Source organism: Hyperolius riggenbachi, chromosome 1 (genome assembly GCF_040937935.1).
Source record: "Hyperolius riggenbachi isolate aHypRig1 chromosome 1, aHypRig1.pri, whole genome shotgun sequence".
Taxonomy (NCBI): Eukaryota; Metazoa; Chordata; class Amphibia; order Anura; family Hyperoliidae; genus Hyperolius; species Hyperolius riggenbachi.
In genome coordinates, this window is record NC_090646.1 from 411,090,619 (window position 1) to 411,108,103 (window position 17,485).

A 17,485-nucleotide genomic window follows, 5' to 3' on the forward strand; every position below is an offset into this window, starting at 1 on the left:
CCATGTCAGATAATTTAATAGCTGATAAATTAAAAACCACATGTTTGCAATTAAATTTTCTGCTGTTGCTGATTTGAGGTAGGGCAGCAACACTCATTGAGTAGTGGTAATTCTGTCACACAGATGAGGAGTTGGATAATATTCCTGCCACTGACAGTGCCATCATATAAAATACACTGCAAGGCATTTGGGTACATGCAGTAATGTGTGTACAAAAGGCATTGCAGATACTAACAATTATTGCTCCCAATGAATATGAATATAATCAGTATCAGCCACATACTGCATTGCACAATATGCAATAATGAAATATTCAATCAATTAAATGTAAAAACATTTAAATGGCTCATCCAGGATCATTTATCGTTACTGTTTTATTCGCCCCCTGCCCCCCCCCCCCCCCCCCCACACACACACACACACACACACTTTCCACCCCATTGTATTTACTAAATAATTACAGTATATCCTGAAAAGTGCAAGAAAACATTGCTGGCATCAAGGTAAGTAATAAACAAAATGCAGCGGTCTACAGCCATCCATCACACAGAAGTGGTGCTGTTTGTGTTTTCTTGAAGTGGGAATGTTTTAGGTACACATAACCATAAAAAGAAATACTTTACCATTGTAGTTTATTATTTATATATTTGTTTTATGTTAAAATACTTTACAATACACATGTGCAGATCACGTTTTTACATTTAAATATTGTCATTTGTACAAAAAAAAGGCAACATGCAAATCTATATTATGTACATTACATGGAAAGATCATAGGCTTCATTATGAAGAATTTTTAGGCCCTTAGCAGCTAAACCAGTAGCTACTATCTGGGTTGGTGGAATGTCTATTGGCTGGCTCTTTGCACTGTGGTTGAAGGCATTTTCAGGATGGATTCCACAGAGAATGGTAAAGGCTCGCTGACAGAGAGTTTTGTTCCTGATTCTTTTAAGAAATAGTCCTTGTTGTAACTATCAATCGTGAGTTTGTACTTTTGATTTTCTTTGGATGAGCATTCTCGGAATTTCTTTGCAGGCTCTTCATAAGGGGGGTCCTTCGCACAGGATGTTTTAAGCTCTGACAATGACTTTTCAAGATGTGCCTGCTGAAATAATGAGTGGAAAGGGCTGTACTTAAAAGACAGCGGCTGCTTAGCTGTTTCCTTACTGATCTTGTTCATTACACTGTCCTGGGCAGACAAAATGTCTTTGCTGGGTAACTGTGGGAAGGTTCTTTTTGGTGGCGAAAATGCAGACCTTTCTCCAACGTCTTGGGGCAAGTTTGGTGGATGTATCATTTGAGATTCTAATTTAGAAGGCACTAAGTCATGTTCTGTGGGTTGGCATTCAACTACTGGATTGTTTTTCGAGTCCCAGTTTGAGCCGGATTTCAGTGCCTGCATGGCCGTGGCATTTAGCAGATACTGCTGGTAGAGAAGAGCGTCAGTAATGGGGCCACTGGTTTTTGGCCAAACCAAGAACCTGGGAGGCACAGGGTATTGTCTGTAGGTAGCTGCCACACTAACATTAGATGAGATAAGTTCCACATTTCCAGACCCTGAATACTGCATAGTGAGGTCAAGACAAGTCGGCAGGAAGTTGCAGAAGTCTTTGTTTGGGGCATCAACCTGTGAATTCCCATAGGCAGTTTTGTAGGCGTTATACTCTGCAGCATGTACCATGCGGCCGGGCAGGAACAGGTTGGCAGCCTGAGTAGCTTCCAGCATCTCCCTTTCCTTGTATTCCCTCTCCAGCATAATGTTCTCTAGCTCCTTATCAGCAAAGGCCCGTCTCTTCCTCATCCTGTCGCTCACAGGGGCAGGCAGAGGGGAATTGGGCCCCATGTAGGATTCTGCTGGCAGAGGTCGGTAACCTAAAATGACAAGTTATTTATTAGGTGGGTTGTATCAGTGCCAAAGGAAAACAGTTTTCATAACTTCGCAAAACATATGATTTACAGCTCGTAAGTGCAAGTGAAAACTTTCCAGCCAGCATAGAAATAGCTGGCCCTGACAACCCGACACTGCTTGATAATTTACTTTCTTTCTATGTTAAATGTTTTCCGTAAAGTAATGGCTTTAAACATATAACTTTTACAATAAATGTTTAAAACAAACAATTCAGCACAGTTATTTACACTAATTCAAAATGACTATCAATCTTTTTAATTTTAGCAGAATATGTAAATTTGTTATTATGCTTTTATGTTTACACTATTATGATTATATTAAATACGTATTATGTTTGGGTACATTTAAGTCGGTTGCATAACTCCTTACAGGCTCCCAGTACAGACCACTTGCACTGGTTTTCACTGGGAAATGATGATGCCATAATTACCTAAATAAATGGCCAGTGTGTGGTTCAGAAGATAACAGTGTTACTTCAAAATCTGAAGTTATTTTCTATTGCCATCTTTTTGGCTAAAGTTTGTCCATTTGTATTACATTTTGATGCTCTGAATCTGTGTATCTGCTTGTCATAAGTTCTGATAAATAACTGGGACTTTCTCAAGAAAACACTACTTATTCCCACAGCTGATTGCTCAGGAATAGAAACATGAACCAAAGGAGGCCATTTCTCTTGGGCCCCCGAAGTCAGGGAAACCCTGTACTTTCCCCTTAATTTACAAATGAGCGTTGTGTGGGAAAGTTAAAGTTCCCCTTCACGTTTCATTTTTTTCTTCTTATTTTTTTTCTGTATTTTTTTTCTTTTTTTTCTGTATTCAAAAATTTCTGTATTAAAAAAATAAATGCATTTGATAAAAAAAATGCCAAGAATATTACATTTTTGCAATTTAAAAATTAAAAATACATGTTGCAATGGCTTACATACAGTCAGGTCTATAAATATTGGAAGGCAAATGCAAACTGTAATTCCTACACCGTTCACCTGATTTGGAATTAAATACCCTCAAATTAAAGCTGACCGTCAGCAGTTACAGAACATTGTATTCATTTCATTCCATTTCCAAATCCATTGTGGTTGTGTATAGAGCCAAAAGTGTTAGAATTGTGTCATTGTCCCAATATTTATAGACCTGACTGTATGCTCAACTCTTCACAACCAACATGGTAGTCGGTAGGCTGTCAGTTACTAGGTGAGGATGGCTCTGGTGGCCAATGTAAGAAGGACCTGCATACACCACTCCAGTTACCTAGTCATCAGTGGGGGCGGGAGGCTAAGTTCAAACTGCCAAGGAGGGTGGAGGGAAGTGTGCGGAGGCATCAGGTGTCAGTAATGAGGAATTGGGGACCTGTGACCCACTGTAACAGGTATTTTTACTTTTCATATTGAAAAGGAACGTTTTACTCAACTTAATTCTCAAGTGCATATATTTTTATGAAGTTACTAATAAAAGCTTTAAAAACAAAAAAAAAGCTGGATGTGAACTAAGCCTTCAAAGTCAAACTGATCCCGAAATTAAGCCCATCCTCGTTAGTGCAAAATGTAAAAGTAAAATAAATAAAGGTAGAGAAACAAAAAAGGTCTATTCACTATTCAATAGTACTCCCTTACATCCTCAGTAGCTAAAATGGAACTTGTGTTGGAGGAAATGTTGAGGCAGGGTTGCAGATTGTACAGTTGCAGCCCAGACAGGTCACTTACAAACAATGGCAGTGCAGAGATTTGCTGATTATGATTTTGATTCCTATATGAGTAACTATAGAGCTATAACTATATAACTATAGAGACAGCCCAGCAGACAGAGGCAGAGAAAGACCCCACAGCAGAGGACGTGACTGTAATAGGCACGATCACCAAAATTTCTAATGCTAGGTACACACCATACAATTTTCTTGCAGATTTACCTGCCAGATCGATTATTTCCAACATGTATGATCTGAATTTCGATCGATTGTTTGACTTTCTGACCATTTTTTATCGTTTTTTTCATCGATTTTTGTTCAGTTCTATGAAAATCGATCGAAAAACGATTTAAAAAAATGATCAGAAAATCAATCGAAAATAAGATTGGACATGTTGGAAATAATCGATCTGGCAGGAAAATCTGCCAGAAAATTGTATGGTGTGTACCTAACATTAGTATAATATGTCCTTCTAAAGTAATACTGTAAACAGTGTGTACTTTTTTCTACAGTCCTGCCTCAAATCTGATGGATTTGTATGATAACAGCAAATATTTTGTAGTCCCCTGCTAAAGAACTTCTTCATGCTTTACTACTGAGTACCAAATATGGTAAACCACTAGCACCGCTGCTGCCTAAAAGCATAACTGTGTGAATTCATTCTGCATCCTGCTGGTGCAGCGATACTATAATCTGTATGTAACAAAAGCGGACCACCCAGTCGATAGTGTCTGACACCTGTTATACGGTACCACGGCCAGGAAAAATGGCCATACCTAGAACTGATGGCATGTATATTTCCTAGAGCCGCATCACAATGTACAAAGCGTTACAGATGAGAAGAAACTCGAACTAGGAAAAAAGAAAAAAGACAGACAGTTAAGAGCAGGAAAGCAAGACATAAGAGGGAAAACAGCACAGAGGGGGAGGTCTGCAGATGATAGAATACAGCAGAGACTTCTGTCCAAACACACAAGCCATTGAAATGATCCATATGATTAAAGCTACATGCTCACTTGCAATAACTGTTCCCCAAAATCATCATTTGTGATTGTTTCAAAGTGATAGTTTATGAGCAATTGCAGTACAGACTTGCTGCTTGCCCTTGGTCAAGCATCATGTTCTGTTCTGTGGTGAGGGAAGTGGGGGAAGCTGATTGGGGACAGCAATGCAAGAACAAAATAATTGCTTGTTTGTAATCTAGCATGACCGATCGCTGACAACTAAGAATAAGCAATGAGATGCCAATAGTTCTGAGCTGATGCCAATTTTATGCAAAATTATGCAATATTATTGGAAATAAACTAATAAAACGCTGCAACAGTGGCAATCGATTAGTCCATTTCCGCGCCCTGTAAATTTGCATACAATTATCATAAAATGTGCATCCACTCAGAATTGTTAACATGTAATTGGCCAATGGCCATCCTTGCTAATAATAAAGTCAGTGGTGCCAGGGGATAGCTGTACTCTCTATAGATGTTCTCAAAAGACCACAAAGAACTGTAATTATAAACGAAAAAGAAAAAGCTTTGTTTCTAGGTTTAGAAATGAATTGTCACTGAATTGATACTTCCAACAAGAATGGACAGGAGACTTTTATGGAATAAACTATATATATATATATATATATATATATATATATATATATATATATATATATATATACACATAATATAATATTCTTTGTGAGAGAATGACACTAGAATCTTGTGCTGGCACTTCTCCATGCAAAATACTATTATATTTGTTTGTTAATCCCAGTGGAGAATGTTGAAACTGAAGTACGACTGACAGAGGCATTAGCAAGTAAAATACAATGCAAAACCAGAACGTCTAAATCCCGAGGTTTAAAAGATGTCATTACAGGCATTGTGGAGTTATGCATTGTGGACAGCTGATGTTTGTGATTGTAATCAATCGGCTGTAGTATTGTTAAATGATGCCACTTCTCTACTAGCCACCTTAAAGGACAACTGAGGTGACATGTGACATGATGAGATAGACATGTGTATGGACAGTGGCAAGCCCACAAAAAACTAGGCTGTGTTCCTTTTTTTGTTCTCTGTCTGAATAAATTAAATATCAGGTATGCAAGTGACACTTTTTGTCCGTGTCGGGCCCGGGTCAGACTGGGTCAGAATATAGCATAACCCTCACTGATAAGTAATTACAGCCATAAAGCCTTTTCCTGTCAGTAAATGGCTTCTGAGAGCAGGAACGAGATAAAAAAGGGTCAATAATTCATAGATTTATGCTCTGGCATACTTCAATTAAGGTGTCATTAAGCAGAGACAATTAAATAGTAAAAACTTAAAAACTAAATTTAAATATAAAATGAAACTGTGGGATATCTAAAGAAAGTCATTGACAGGAGAAGGAGGACAAATACAATTGTTTTTCTCATCAGTTTATTTTCACCTCAAATGTCCTTTAAAGGGAATCACTTCCCAACTAAAGGAAGATCATAATACTGATGGCAGGGTGAGGTACCACCAGTGGCGTAGCAATGGGGGGATGCAGAGGTTGTGACCGTACCAGGGCCCTGGACCTGCATTAGCTCTTTACCACTGATGTAGTAATAATGATCACCTCTGTTTGTGCTATGAAGTGTGGGAATGATTCATGAAGCCCTGCTTACATCTCTTTCACAAAGTAACTGTCCTTGTAATTTCGGTTTTAATGGTATAGATCATGTGATTATTATGCATACAGTGCTGTGGTGGGAGCAATGTAAAGTTTGCATTGGGGCCCTTGGCCCCCGTAGCTATGCCCCTAGGAATCATACAATAACTATCTATCTTTCCAAAAATCCAGGCCCCCATTGACAAGTGAAAGAGAGGGATCTGGTCTCTGTAGAATTTATGTCACCTAAGCCCAACATTACCCAAAACACATATTTATGTATTCGCCTGAGTGCAAAATGAAGACCTTCTGTCAGTGTATCATTGCTGCCCCCACTGGGGATCTATGCTAGTGACACCAACAGTCCAATATGAGCCTAAGGTGTCACTGGGTAAAAAAAAATAAGGAACTGCAATAAAAAAAAATGACAAATACTCAAGATTTTCACCACGCTAAAATTGTATTAACCTCTCCTCCATGCTAAATAGATTTATCCACTTCTTGTCTGTACATGAATGCAAAGAAAATCTTCCCATCTAGGGGGAGAACCATGCACATCTTAAATGTTACCATTATTTTATTCAAAGCCATAATCCACCTTTTGGCTTAAAATAGCATTTAATGTCCTCACAGACAAAGGGTATCATTCATAAAGAGGCTGTCGGTAGTGCGGGAAAACACCGTTCTTCTCCGCAACCGGTACTTTAGACTTCTGGGTGGGCATTCATAAAGAAGTGTGTAGGTGCGGTGGCAGTGCGGAGATTCCCCGAACTAGGCTGGCGGTAGGCAGGCGGTAGGCAGGCGGAGACACGGAAGCTGCCGAGTTGATACATTTCTCCGTGTTCCGCTCTGCTGCAGCTGCCTGGGAGGTCTGTGTGTCTCCATTCACTTAACATTGTTATCGCCACATCAGAGGGAGCGGGACTTTCCGACCTGACACCGCTGGCGGTATTCTTTATGAATTAACATTTTGCTACATTTGTTCCGTTAATCACCGCACAAGGCGGTGATTTATCACTCTGCTCGGTATGTCTTTTTTTCATGCGGAAAGAGCCTTTATGAATGCTGACTTTGCCGAGTGGTCGGTAAAGTCAGCTGTTTTTAGCATTTCCGCATGCGGAAATGCTTTATGAATGATACCCATTATGTGTTATCATTTGTCTCACTGAAGTATTGCATGTTCAACAGCTCTCATAGGTGACAGATTCTCTCTGAGTCTCAAATGTGTTTAAACATATGTGTCACTGAGAGAATGAGAGAGAGAGAGAAAGAGAGAAAGAGAGGAGAAAGAGAGAGAGAGAGAGAGAGAGAGAGAGAGATCAGTATGGTTGTCCGTGTATGTAAGAATCAAGTTAAAGACACACACCCTTCATGCTCTCCCATTTTGTCCATTTTAGGCCTCTTTTACACGGACTGTTGAGCTGTGTGCTCAACAAGCAGTTACCAGGCAACAGTGAGCAGTTACCAGGCAGCAGTGAACAGTTACCAGGCAGCAGCAAGCAGTTGTGAGAGTTTAAAAGGCATTTCACTGCCTATCAACCGTCAGTGGAAAAGAGGCCTCACCTCTCTAGGGCATGAATGTGAAGACAGTAAAGCTAAGCATCTGTCTCTCGGGGGCTATCTGGGAAAGGGTTCCACAAAGAATGTAGGATCATATCTGTTAAGGTGGCCACACATATTACAATAAATAGTATAAAAGGACACTTGAAGTGAGAGAGATATGGAGGCTGCAAAAATAGGGTATGAGGAAAAAGGAAAACAAATAAAGGGTGTAGAGATATGGAGGCTGCCACATTTATTTCCTTTTAAACAATTCAAATTGCCTGGTTGTCCTGCTGATCCTCTGCTGCTAATACTTTGAGCTATAGACCCTGAACAAGCATGCAGATCAGATGTTTGACTGAAGTCTGACTGGACTAGCAGCATGCTTGTTTCAGGTGTGTAAATCAGACACCACTGATGCATGAAAGATCAGCAGGATGCCAGGTAACTGGCATTGTTTAAAAGGGAATATATGGCAGCCTATGTTGTTAAAATATGGCAGCCGCCCTCCATATACTGCTCAGTTCAGGTGTTCTTTAAACATGATTGCCAGTATATATGGGCACCTTATGTTTAACACATCTGTTTTCAAGAATACTTGCTGTATGATAAAAGATTTTACTTAATTTGGACTGTCTCATGTAGTTTATCAAACAATCTGTCCAGTATGTGTTGTGTAACAATGGGGCAAGATCAGTCATTTTTGTTTCTGAGTTTTCTCAAGGGAAATGTTTTCTCATCTTATCTAGAAAATTTATTTTTTTATATATAGCCTCTTGAAAAGTAATAAAAAGTACCTAAGAAAAAAACAAAAAAAGGAATATCAAATTTAAGTTAAATATGGAGCAAACCTCACTATTTTATTTTCTTACTAATGTAAATCATTACTTTTAGAAATGTGCCTTTGCAATGAATTACGGTAAACACATCTCATATAAGTTTTAACGTGACTTTACTTGTGCTATTATTGAATTTATATAACTTATACATGCATTTATGTCTCAATAGAATTTCAGGATGATCAAAATAGGATCTATTTATGGCTGCATATATTCAGTGTGGTGATGTCACAAAAAAGAACTCCCACACAATCAGTATATGGTATATTTAACTTCTATCGTAAGGCCTCATTATCTTTACGCAGGGTAATTAGTAATAAAAAGCAGGGCCGGGCCGAGGCATAGGCTGGATAGGCTCCAGCCTTAGGGCGCAGTGTAGGAGGGGGCGCACAATTCATTCAGCTGTCATTCCTAATTGTGTATGAAGCAGAAAAATAAGGAAAGGGGATACATGGCAGTGACTGCAAGCCAGATAACTAGATATTAAGGTGTTGGGACCCTGTGGCCCTCTTAGTCTAATAGCAATCAGTGTGTGACAGCTGGGATGGGAGGGATGGAGGGGCGCATTTTGGTGTCTCAGCCTTGGGTGCTGGAGGACCTTGTCCCTGCTCTGATAAAAAGCACAAAGAACTCATTATTATTCATGAAGCCAGTTTTGGACACCTGCATAAGGGGAGACATACTAGAATATAAATACCACACAGCCAATAAATCACTGACAATCTATTTCCTTCTGTCTATATGTGGGCAGCCGTACACCTGGAGAAATGCACAGCCGGCTACCGTCAGCACGTCTAATACTCATATAACACAGCCAATGTGCAGCCTTTCTCTTGCCTCTGCTTGTGTATAGCTGCCCATTCCAGAGACAGGCTTCCCATTGATGTCTTTGAGCAGATCAGTGCTGTAGCATTATCACCAATTATTTAAGCAAAATGCTGACCACAATTTTTATGGATTTATTTGTTTTCATTTTTTCTAAAAACTGACACTTTTGAACTCTGATATGTAGGTTTGATTTAATACTTCATACATGTTTTAACTAGTTTACTTTTCTTTCTTTCTTTTTTTTTTTTTTGATTTTCATAATTTACTCATAGCCAGCAATATCTTAGGCTAGGACCACACCTTTCGCATACGCTGCACATTTGTGTTTGTGCGATATTATGTAACAAAGAGTATGTTTTCTTACCACAAGCGAAAGTTGCATTCATCTGTGAACCATCCCATTAACTAACATTAGTTTTCAGCTGTAATCTGATTTTGTATGTGGGGAAAAAAGCATGTAATTTTGACAAGTGTGGTCCCAGCCTAAGGGCTTGTTCACTCCTAGGACGTTTTGCGTTATTTTTAAGCACCGGTGATTTTCAAAATCGTCCTAAAAGTGATTGTGCAATGATTTCCTATGAGAGTTTTCACATCTGAGCGGTTTGTTTTCCGATCCGCTCAGCAAAGCGCTGCCTGCACCATTTTTAAGGCGATTTTGCTGCAATGGAAGGTATAGTAAAAACGCTCACAAAATCACTTTGTGCAGCGATTGTGTTCGCGCTTTTAAGAATAAATACATTGTATTTATTTGTATATTATAACCGGCTGCGCCACTGCTTTTCAATAAAGTCCATAAATACCAGAGTCCTTATAGCATGAGTTAATACAATAGGGTTCGCTGTGGGGGTATCCTCAATATGAAGCAGATATGTATAATGATTTCACTGCACACTCCTTGGTGACCAGATTCTAGCCACCTCGGTTTTCAGGTGGATCTCAGGCTCCGCACTGTGTTTCACCAGGCCCTTAGTGAATCACACCCTCCAGTTCAGTAGAAAAATGCATTTATTCTTCATAAAAACTTTAAAACAAAGCACAATAAAAACTCCTCATTGCACAGTATGTAAGCACATTCAGATTCCACACCTGCGCTTCTCGCGCCAATAGCCTACTTACAGACTGGAAGGAAGAAGTAAACTTATCTAGACGGCAATGCTGATCGTCTGGAGCCCCCATACGGCTTCCCGACGGCGTCCCGCTCTGCAGAAGGTTCCCGTTATTGCCAAGCTTTCCCACGAGTTGCTACAGCGTTCCCGTCGTGAACTTCCGCACGTAATGACGTCACGCGCACTGGCTCCGCCCTACGCGTTTCGTCCTCCAATCAGACTCATCAGGGGCTAGCGTAGCCAGTCCGCAGCCTGAATTTCAATCCCCACTGGACCCTCCCTCTACCCATGTGACCTCATCATCACTGGCTTCCCCGCAATTATCTAAACTGACCGCTTTCAGCATTACCACACCGAGATAGCTTGTACATAGCGATACTGCGTAGGACGTAGTCTACTGAACTGGAGGGTGTGATTCACTGAGGGCCTGGTGAAACACAGTGCTGAGCCTGAGATCCACCTGAAAACCAAGGTGGCTAGAATCTGGTCACTAAGGAGTGCGCAGTGGAATCATTATACATATCTGCTTCACATTGTATTTATTCTTTTCTGGGTCAAAGAGTTCACTTCCGGACTTGCATCAGGAAGTGAATAAATAAGTTGCTCTGCAAAAGTGCTTTGAAAAGCGCTTTACACAAAATCGTAGCGCCCAGGTAAGCTCCGGGAGGGGGAAAAAAAGCACTCTCAAAATCGCAAAACGCAGCCGTCAGCGATTTTCATTTTAGATGTGAACGAAGCCTAACAGACCTTCTGTCAATCACTGACATGTCCGTTCATGCAAAGGCCATTGTGCAAATGCATAGGTGTGCCTGGGCAATAAACTGGCTAATGGTCACCCCCAGGGATAATCAGTAAGACAATGATTTTTTCGGGCTTGCATGAAAATGAAAATGTAATGCAAATGGTTTTTTATAGCATATGATTGGCCCAATCCCAAGATGCATACAATTTGCATCAAACCTGAACGCAAACCAGATCTGTTTGCATCGTACTGACTTTCTCTAGTCATCACCAACAAATGCAGTATATGCTTGCTGTTAGTAAATCAGGCCTAGTTGTGTTGTCTTGTCATATCTGCACTCAAACCTGCCCTCTGTAGTACTGTAGCGAGCACTTTCATCATGCCTAAATATTATTCTATATCATTCTGCACTGCGATTGTAAAGATAGTACATCCTAACAGGGCATAACTAGAACTCACTGGGCCCCATAGCAAAATATGTGCAGGGGGGAGCCAGAGCAACAACAAGGAAGGAGAAAACAATGACGAATAAATATACACTTAAAAAAAAACTCCAGGACCAGGCCCCCAATGGCAATGTGCCCCACAGCAGTTGCTATGGGGATCCCTATGGCATTGCAGCCTATCCTCTTGCTGTATCTTCTCCTTGCCTATGTTCTCCTGCTACTTTATGTAGTGGCCAATGACTCAAGCTGTCTGGCAGGGTGATCTGTGTCTTACTTAGTGAGATTACAGGAATCACAGTACTAGAATCAGCAGTGCAGTGCAGTGATGTGCACTGACATCCTGTACTAGCACCTAGTGTACAGACTCTGATATCATACCCCTCTGCCTGATATTGAGCTAACATATGTGCATTCCCATGTTTAATAGCTCAGAGCGTAGGAGTAAAGGAGAGTACAGAAAGTATCATGATCATGGAAAATAAAAAGACATTCCGTGGCTTGATTTTCTTATTTGACTGTATGTGAAAATACAAGGTTGGTGTAACATTACCTTCCAGGATGCTCTTAGCCAGCAGGCTGGGGGTTCTTATATGCCTCTGATAGACAGTTTTCCTCTCTGCTACAGCCGGTTTGCCTGTAAGGCCTTTCTTGTCCTGCAAGAGGAGCAGCACATAATTAGTATACAACAATACCACACTGGCTGTGGGAATATACACAAGCAGGGGCAGCACATAATCACTCAGTATACAACAATGTCACACAGGCTATGTGAGTATACACAAGGAGGAGCAGCACACAATCACTCAGTATACAACAATACCACACTGGCTGTGGGAATATACACAACACAAGCAGGAGCAGCACACAATCACTCAGTATACAACAATGTCACACAGGCTATGTGAATATACACAAGCAGGAGCAGCACACAATCTGTATGAAATATGCTCTGTGAACATACACAAGCAAGAGCAGTACAAAATCTATATACAATAATGCCATACAAGCTATGTGAATATACACAAGTAGGAGCAGCATGCAATCAGTATACAGACAGCCTCCTACTTACAACAGACTCGAGTTACAATGTTCCAGGGACACAAACACGTAGCACATATTTTTCTAATTAAATGCTACAATATTGCATTAATTGTTATAAGTAGTTTAAAACACTTTATAAGCGCAGTGGAAAAAAAAACATACTGGGAGATCCCACACCACCCACCTGAGTGACATACGCATCGTACTCTATCTCCTTGACTTGGATGAGCTTGATGAGCTTAGTGCGATATACTTTACTGAACTTGTGCACAGCAGCATAGATATGATGTTGCGGGGGGGGGGGGGGGGGTATACATTTAGAAGCATTATGTGCTACTGCTGATTACAGTTAAGTCAGACACCGAGGGCTGGGTCACACTCAGCATTTTGCACGCAATCGCATTCGGCTCCGCGATCACGATTTGGGGGGAAAAATCTTGCGATTTGCGCTTGTGAATGTGATTTCCATTCAATAGAACGAGAATAACTGCTCAATCGCCCCAGAAACACTGCATGCAGCGCATTTGCAATTAATTGAAACTGCTGCAGTGTGAATGTATCCATAGGGATACATTAGTAGCAGCTCTTGCCGATCAACAAAGTGCTGAAGTTTCGCCCCAGTGTAAACCAGCTCTGAGCGTGATATTGTGACTCTAGTTGGTCAAGCACTTTTCTATTTGGCTTACTAAGGAGGACTCTATGATATATATGTAATTGAGTGGCGGCTTGTGGTAATCACTGCAGAACTGCCGCTGGGCATGCGCTGCAGCTGTAGCTTGCATCTGTAGGTAGATTCTACCTGGTAGATCATTTTCAATTTGTAATTTTCAAAGTAGCTCACAGGGTGTAAAAGTGTGGGCACCTCTGGCTAATACTATATGTCCAAATCTGGAGTTGACCGAAAGTAAATCATTTATCAATATTTCACCATGTAAAACACAGGACTCCATTTACAAACAAATTAAACTTGTGAACAATCTCCCAGAATAGAACCTGTTTGTAAGTTTGCAAAGGCAGGGCTCTCATCCTTTTGTGTCTTGGAATTTGCTATATATTTTGTTAATCTTGCTATATTCCTCATTATAATTACTAGGTCTACCAATTCTATATTATGTACCAGTATCTATATTTGGTGTGTACCACTGTCATGTACACCATGTTTTGTTCCTGTTCTGTACAGTGCCACAGAATGTGTTGGTGCTGTATAAAACAATAAGAAGAAGTAGGGGGCAAAGGCACACAGACAGGCCCTGCCGTGAATATACACAAGCAGGGGAGGAGGAATGTCAGTTGCTGAAACTTGTTGACAAAAACAGTTTGTCTTGATCGTCTCATTTAGGGAAGCTAAACAGAGACCTTGTTGAACATGTAAACCTGTCATCCGGTGAGCAGGAAACAACCAGAGCCTCAACCTACCGCAAACACAATAAAAGCGCAAGTGGATATTTATGAGTTTCAACACTAAATAGCCCCTCTCCATTTCACTGTTTAGACTGGAAACACTGGGCATTTTCCTGCATGCAAGTGACTTGAGCTGCTGCCTCTGGTACAGCATCATTAATCACACAGGTGCCCGCAGCCATCTGCTGCAGTGTACTGGTGCGGAGCTAGGAGTCCTACCATAGGGGCTGCCAGGGCAAGTCACCTACTTCTTATCGCCCATGTGCTGCTCCTGCTCTTCTCTACAGTGACTGCGGCTCATTCGTTACGCCTAGCTGTGCGCATGGTGGCTGTTCTATAAACTGTGCGAACTTTTACAATAAATACTACTGTACTTATCTCCAAAAGGAAGATGTTCTAAAATTATTTATTATACTGATTCACTTTATTTCATTTACTTCTTAACCGTAAAAGCCTATTTCCACCTCTATTAGCTGAAATTCATGCTTGTATTTTTGTTTGTTTGTTTTGTTTCTATTTTCCCTGCATTAATTGACTGTTTAAAGTGAATTCGTTTGCAGGGTTGTTTTATCCAATCTGGTGTAAAGGGAAACTACAGTTGCCCAGAGCAACCAGTCAGCATCCTCATGACATTAAAAGGCTGATACCTGACTGGTTGCCTGCCCGGGGTAACTGCATTATTCTTGCACTTTTTGTTCTCCTCGTTGCGGCTCACTTTGGATCTTCATTGAGAATCACAGCCAGAATATTAAACGAATAGTTTAACAAAATTAAAGAGATGTTTTCATGGATTTAGTCAAACATCTAGAAAAGCGAATCACATTTTATAACTAATTACGGCGTTTTCGGCAAGTAAAGCATATCCTGAATAGCACGAGCCTGGCAGTATAATCTGTATTGGGGACGCTTGTGTGACAGGGTTATAAGGTGCTGCACCACCACTGTTATAAGGTGCTGCACCACCAGCACATAAATACTTGTCACTCTACAGCTTCACCGCGGAAAAATTGAAGAAAACACCCAACTGATATGACAAAAACACTGGAGAACGCTTTAAGTATTATGTTACCAGGCTGACATAAGTGCAAACCCAGGGGACAAAGCCTAGATGCGCTTAAATACGTGTGACAGACATGGAAGCCCTGTGACACTGTGAGGTGACAATGCTACCCATGGCACCGGCTCTGCTGTGATCCCCCCGTATACAGCAGCACAGTCATCACTGATGTGTCTAACTAATAACACCCCACCACTACTCTTTCTAATGACACCCCACTACTACTCTCTCTAATGTCAACCCGCCACTACTTTCTCTAATGTCACCCCGCCACTACTCTCTCTAATGGTACCCTGCCACTACTCTCTCTAATGTCATCCCGCCACTACTCTCTCTAATGGTACCCTGCCACTACTCTCTCTAATGTCATCCCGCCACTACTCTCTCTAATGGTACCCTGCCACTACTCTCTCTAATGTCATCCCGCCACTACTCTCTCTAATGGTACCCTGCCACTACTCTCTCTAATGGTACCCTGCCACTACTCTCTCTAATGTCATCCCGCCACTACTCTCTCTTATGACACCTCAACTGACTCTCTACAATTACACCCCAATATTACTCTCTAAACACCCCACCACACTCTCTAATATGAACTCGAATACTACTCTCTACAATGACACCCCATCATTGCTCTCATTATAATGACACCCTAACACTACTCTCTAAGGACACCCCACCACTACTCTTTCCAATGACACCCAACACCAACAGTATTCTCTCCAATGACACCCAACACTATTCTCTCCAATGACACCCCAACACTACTCGTTCCAGTGACAACCCAACACTTAATTTTCCTCTCTAATGACACCTCAACTCTACTCTATCTATAACGACACCCCAACATTACTCTCTCTATATTGACACTCCAACACTACTCTATAATGACACCCCAACATTACTCTCTCTATATTGACACCACTCTCTCCAAACACATCGCACAGTTTCTCCCCTATACCTCAGCAACTAAAACAACAGCATTGAAACCGTCCTGCAGATCTGGATTTGTTTACATGACATCTCAGCGCTTTATTGCAGCTTGTAAATGGAGCCGCATTTGGGTTTCATTAACTAAAGGGTTGATTTTTACACTTGCTTTTCTACAAATACCCAGCCAAAGCAATTACTCAGACAGGTGTAAATAACTCCTTTATTAGCTGTACCAGATCACTGGGGTTTAGTACGCGCTAAATTAGACTACAGAAAACTTTAGAGAACTAGTGAACTACAGTCATATTGTTTGCTAGTGCTTGTGGGCTTTACAACAGAAGAGTCGTGCTCAGAGGAATAAGAAAAAAAGAAATCCTGTATAGTTTAGGATATAGGGGAACCGCAGAGCAGTGTGTGAAATGCAACTACAAAACACATAACAGTAGAGAGTGATAGTTTCCCTTGGTTCAACTTCCCCTCCGATCACTGTACCCCTCCTCCTCCTCCCAGTCTGAGGAATTCTCGCTTCTTTATCGTGTACTTCTCATTACATTTGGAAATATAACCACACGTGATTCCTCATTACACGCCGGGGTCCTTTATAAAAATATTTACAGTGTTATTAAACATGCCAGTCTGCCTGGTTGCTTTATGTCACTGCAGAGATGGGGACTGCTAGGTGGAAATGATAACTAATATACAGTGGTTATTCATTGTAAACGACAATACTAACTTATCAGATGGAAGAATAATAAAATGCTAGATCCAGACAGATCCCTAACTACTCCAGGAAGACTTTTCCCAGTGTGACCAGTATATGGGCTGAAGAATGCGAAATAATGATAACATCTCGCTTCTTCTGGACCAGTCACAATTCAATAGGGACACTTCCACTTGGCCTCACTGGCCGCTCACCTACTGTGTGGGAGTGACACCTGTTTGAAAGTACTCTTCAATGTAAAGCGAAGGAGAAGTCTAGTTTCTCCTTGTGTTGAGCGCAATACATTATCCTAGACTGGTTAGTGACATGAAGGCATAGTATTGTCGCCAGGGTACTGACCTCTGTGGCTTGCTGTCTCCTGAGAGCCACCTGGGCTGCCATGACCCTCTGTCTCTCCACCACCAGCAGGCAGTTGGCACACTGACAGTCCCTCCAGCGGCAGAAGCGCTTGTGGCCCTTTAGACAGGACACGACCCCATGATTCCTGCACCTGGCACATTTGGGGGTCCTGCTCAGCTTCCTCTGCTCTCCACCCTTGTCTGTAGTCTTCTGTTGCTGCATGAGTTCTCCCCTGGCTGGTGCGGCTCCATCCTCAGGGTGGTCTTCATCCTCCTCA

At 41.2% G+C, this 17,485-nt stretch overlaps 1 protein-coding gene across 1 annotated transcript in view; it reads right to left on the bottom strand.

Annotated features, from left to right (window-relative positions):
- Positions 1-651: 651 nt before the first annotated feature.
- The window catches only part of DMRT2 (doublesex and mab-3 related transcription factor 2), an 18,515-nt gene continuing 1,681 nt past the window's right edge, over positions 652-17,485 (bottom strand). The window contains exons 2-4 of the mRNA XM_068271402.1: positions 17,209-17,485; positions 12,267-12,369; positions 652-1,871 (exon numbers count right to left, since the gene is read on the bottom strand). The exon at positions 17,209-17,485 is cut by the window's right edge and continues 191 nt beyond it. Of these exons, the coding sequence (XP_068127503.1) occupies positions 847-1,871; positions 12,267-12,369; positions 17,209-17,485 (1,405 nt within the window). The 3' untranslated portion in view covers positions 652-846. The remainder of the gene's footprint in view (positions 1,872-12,266; positions 12,370-17,208) is intronic.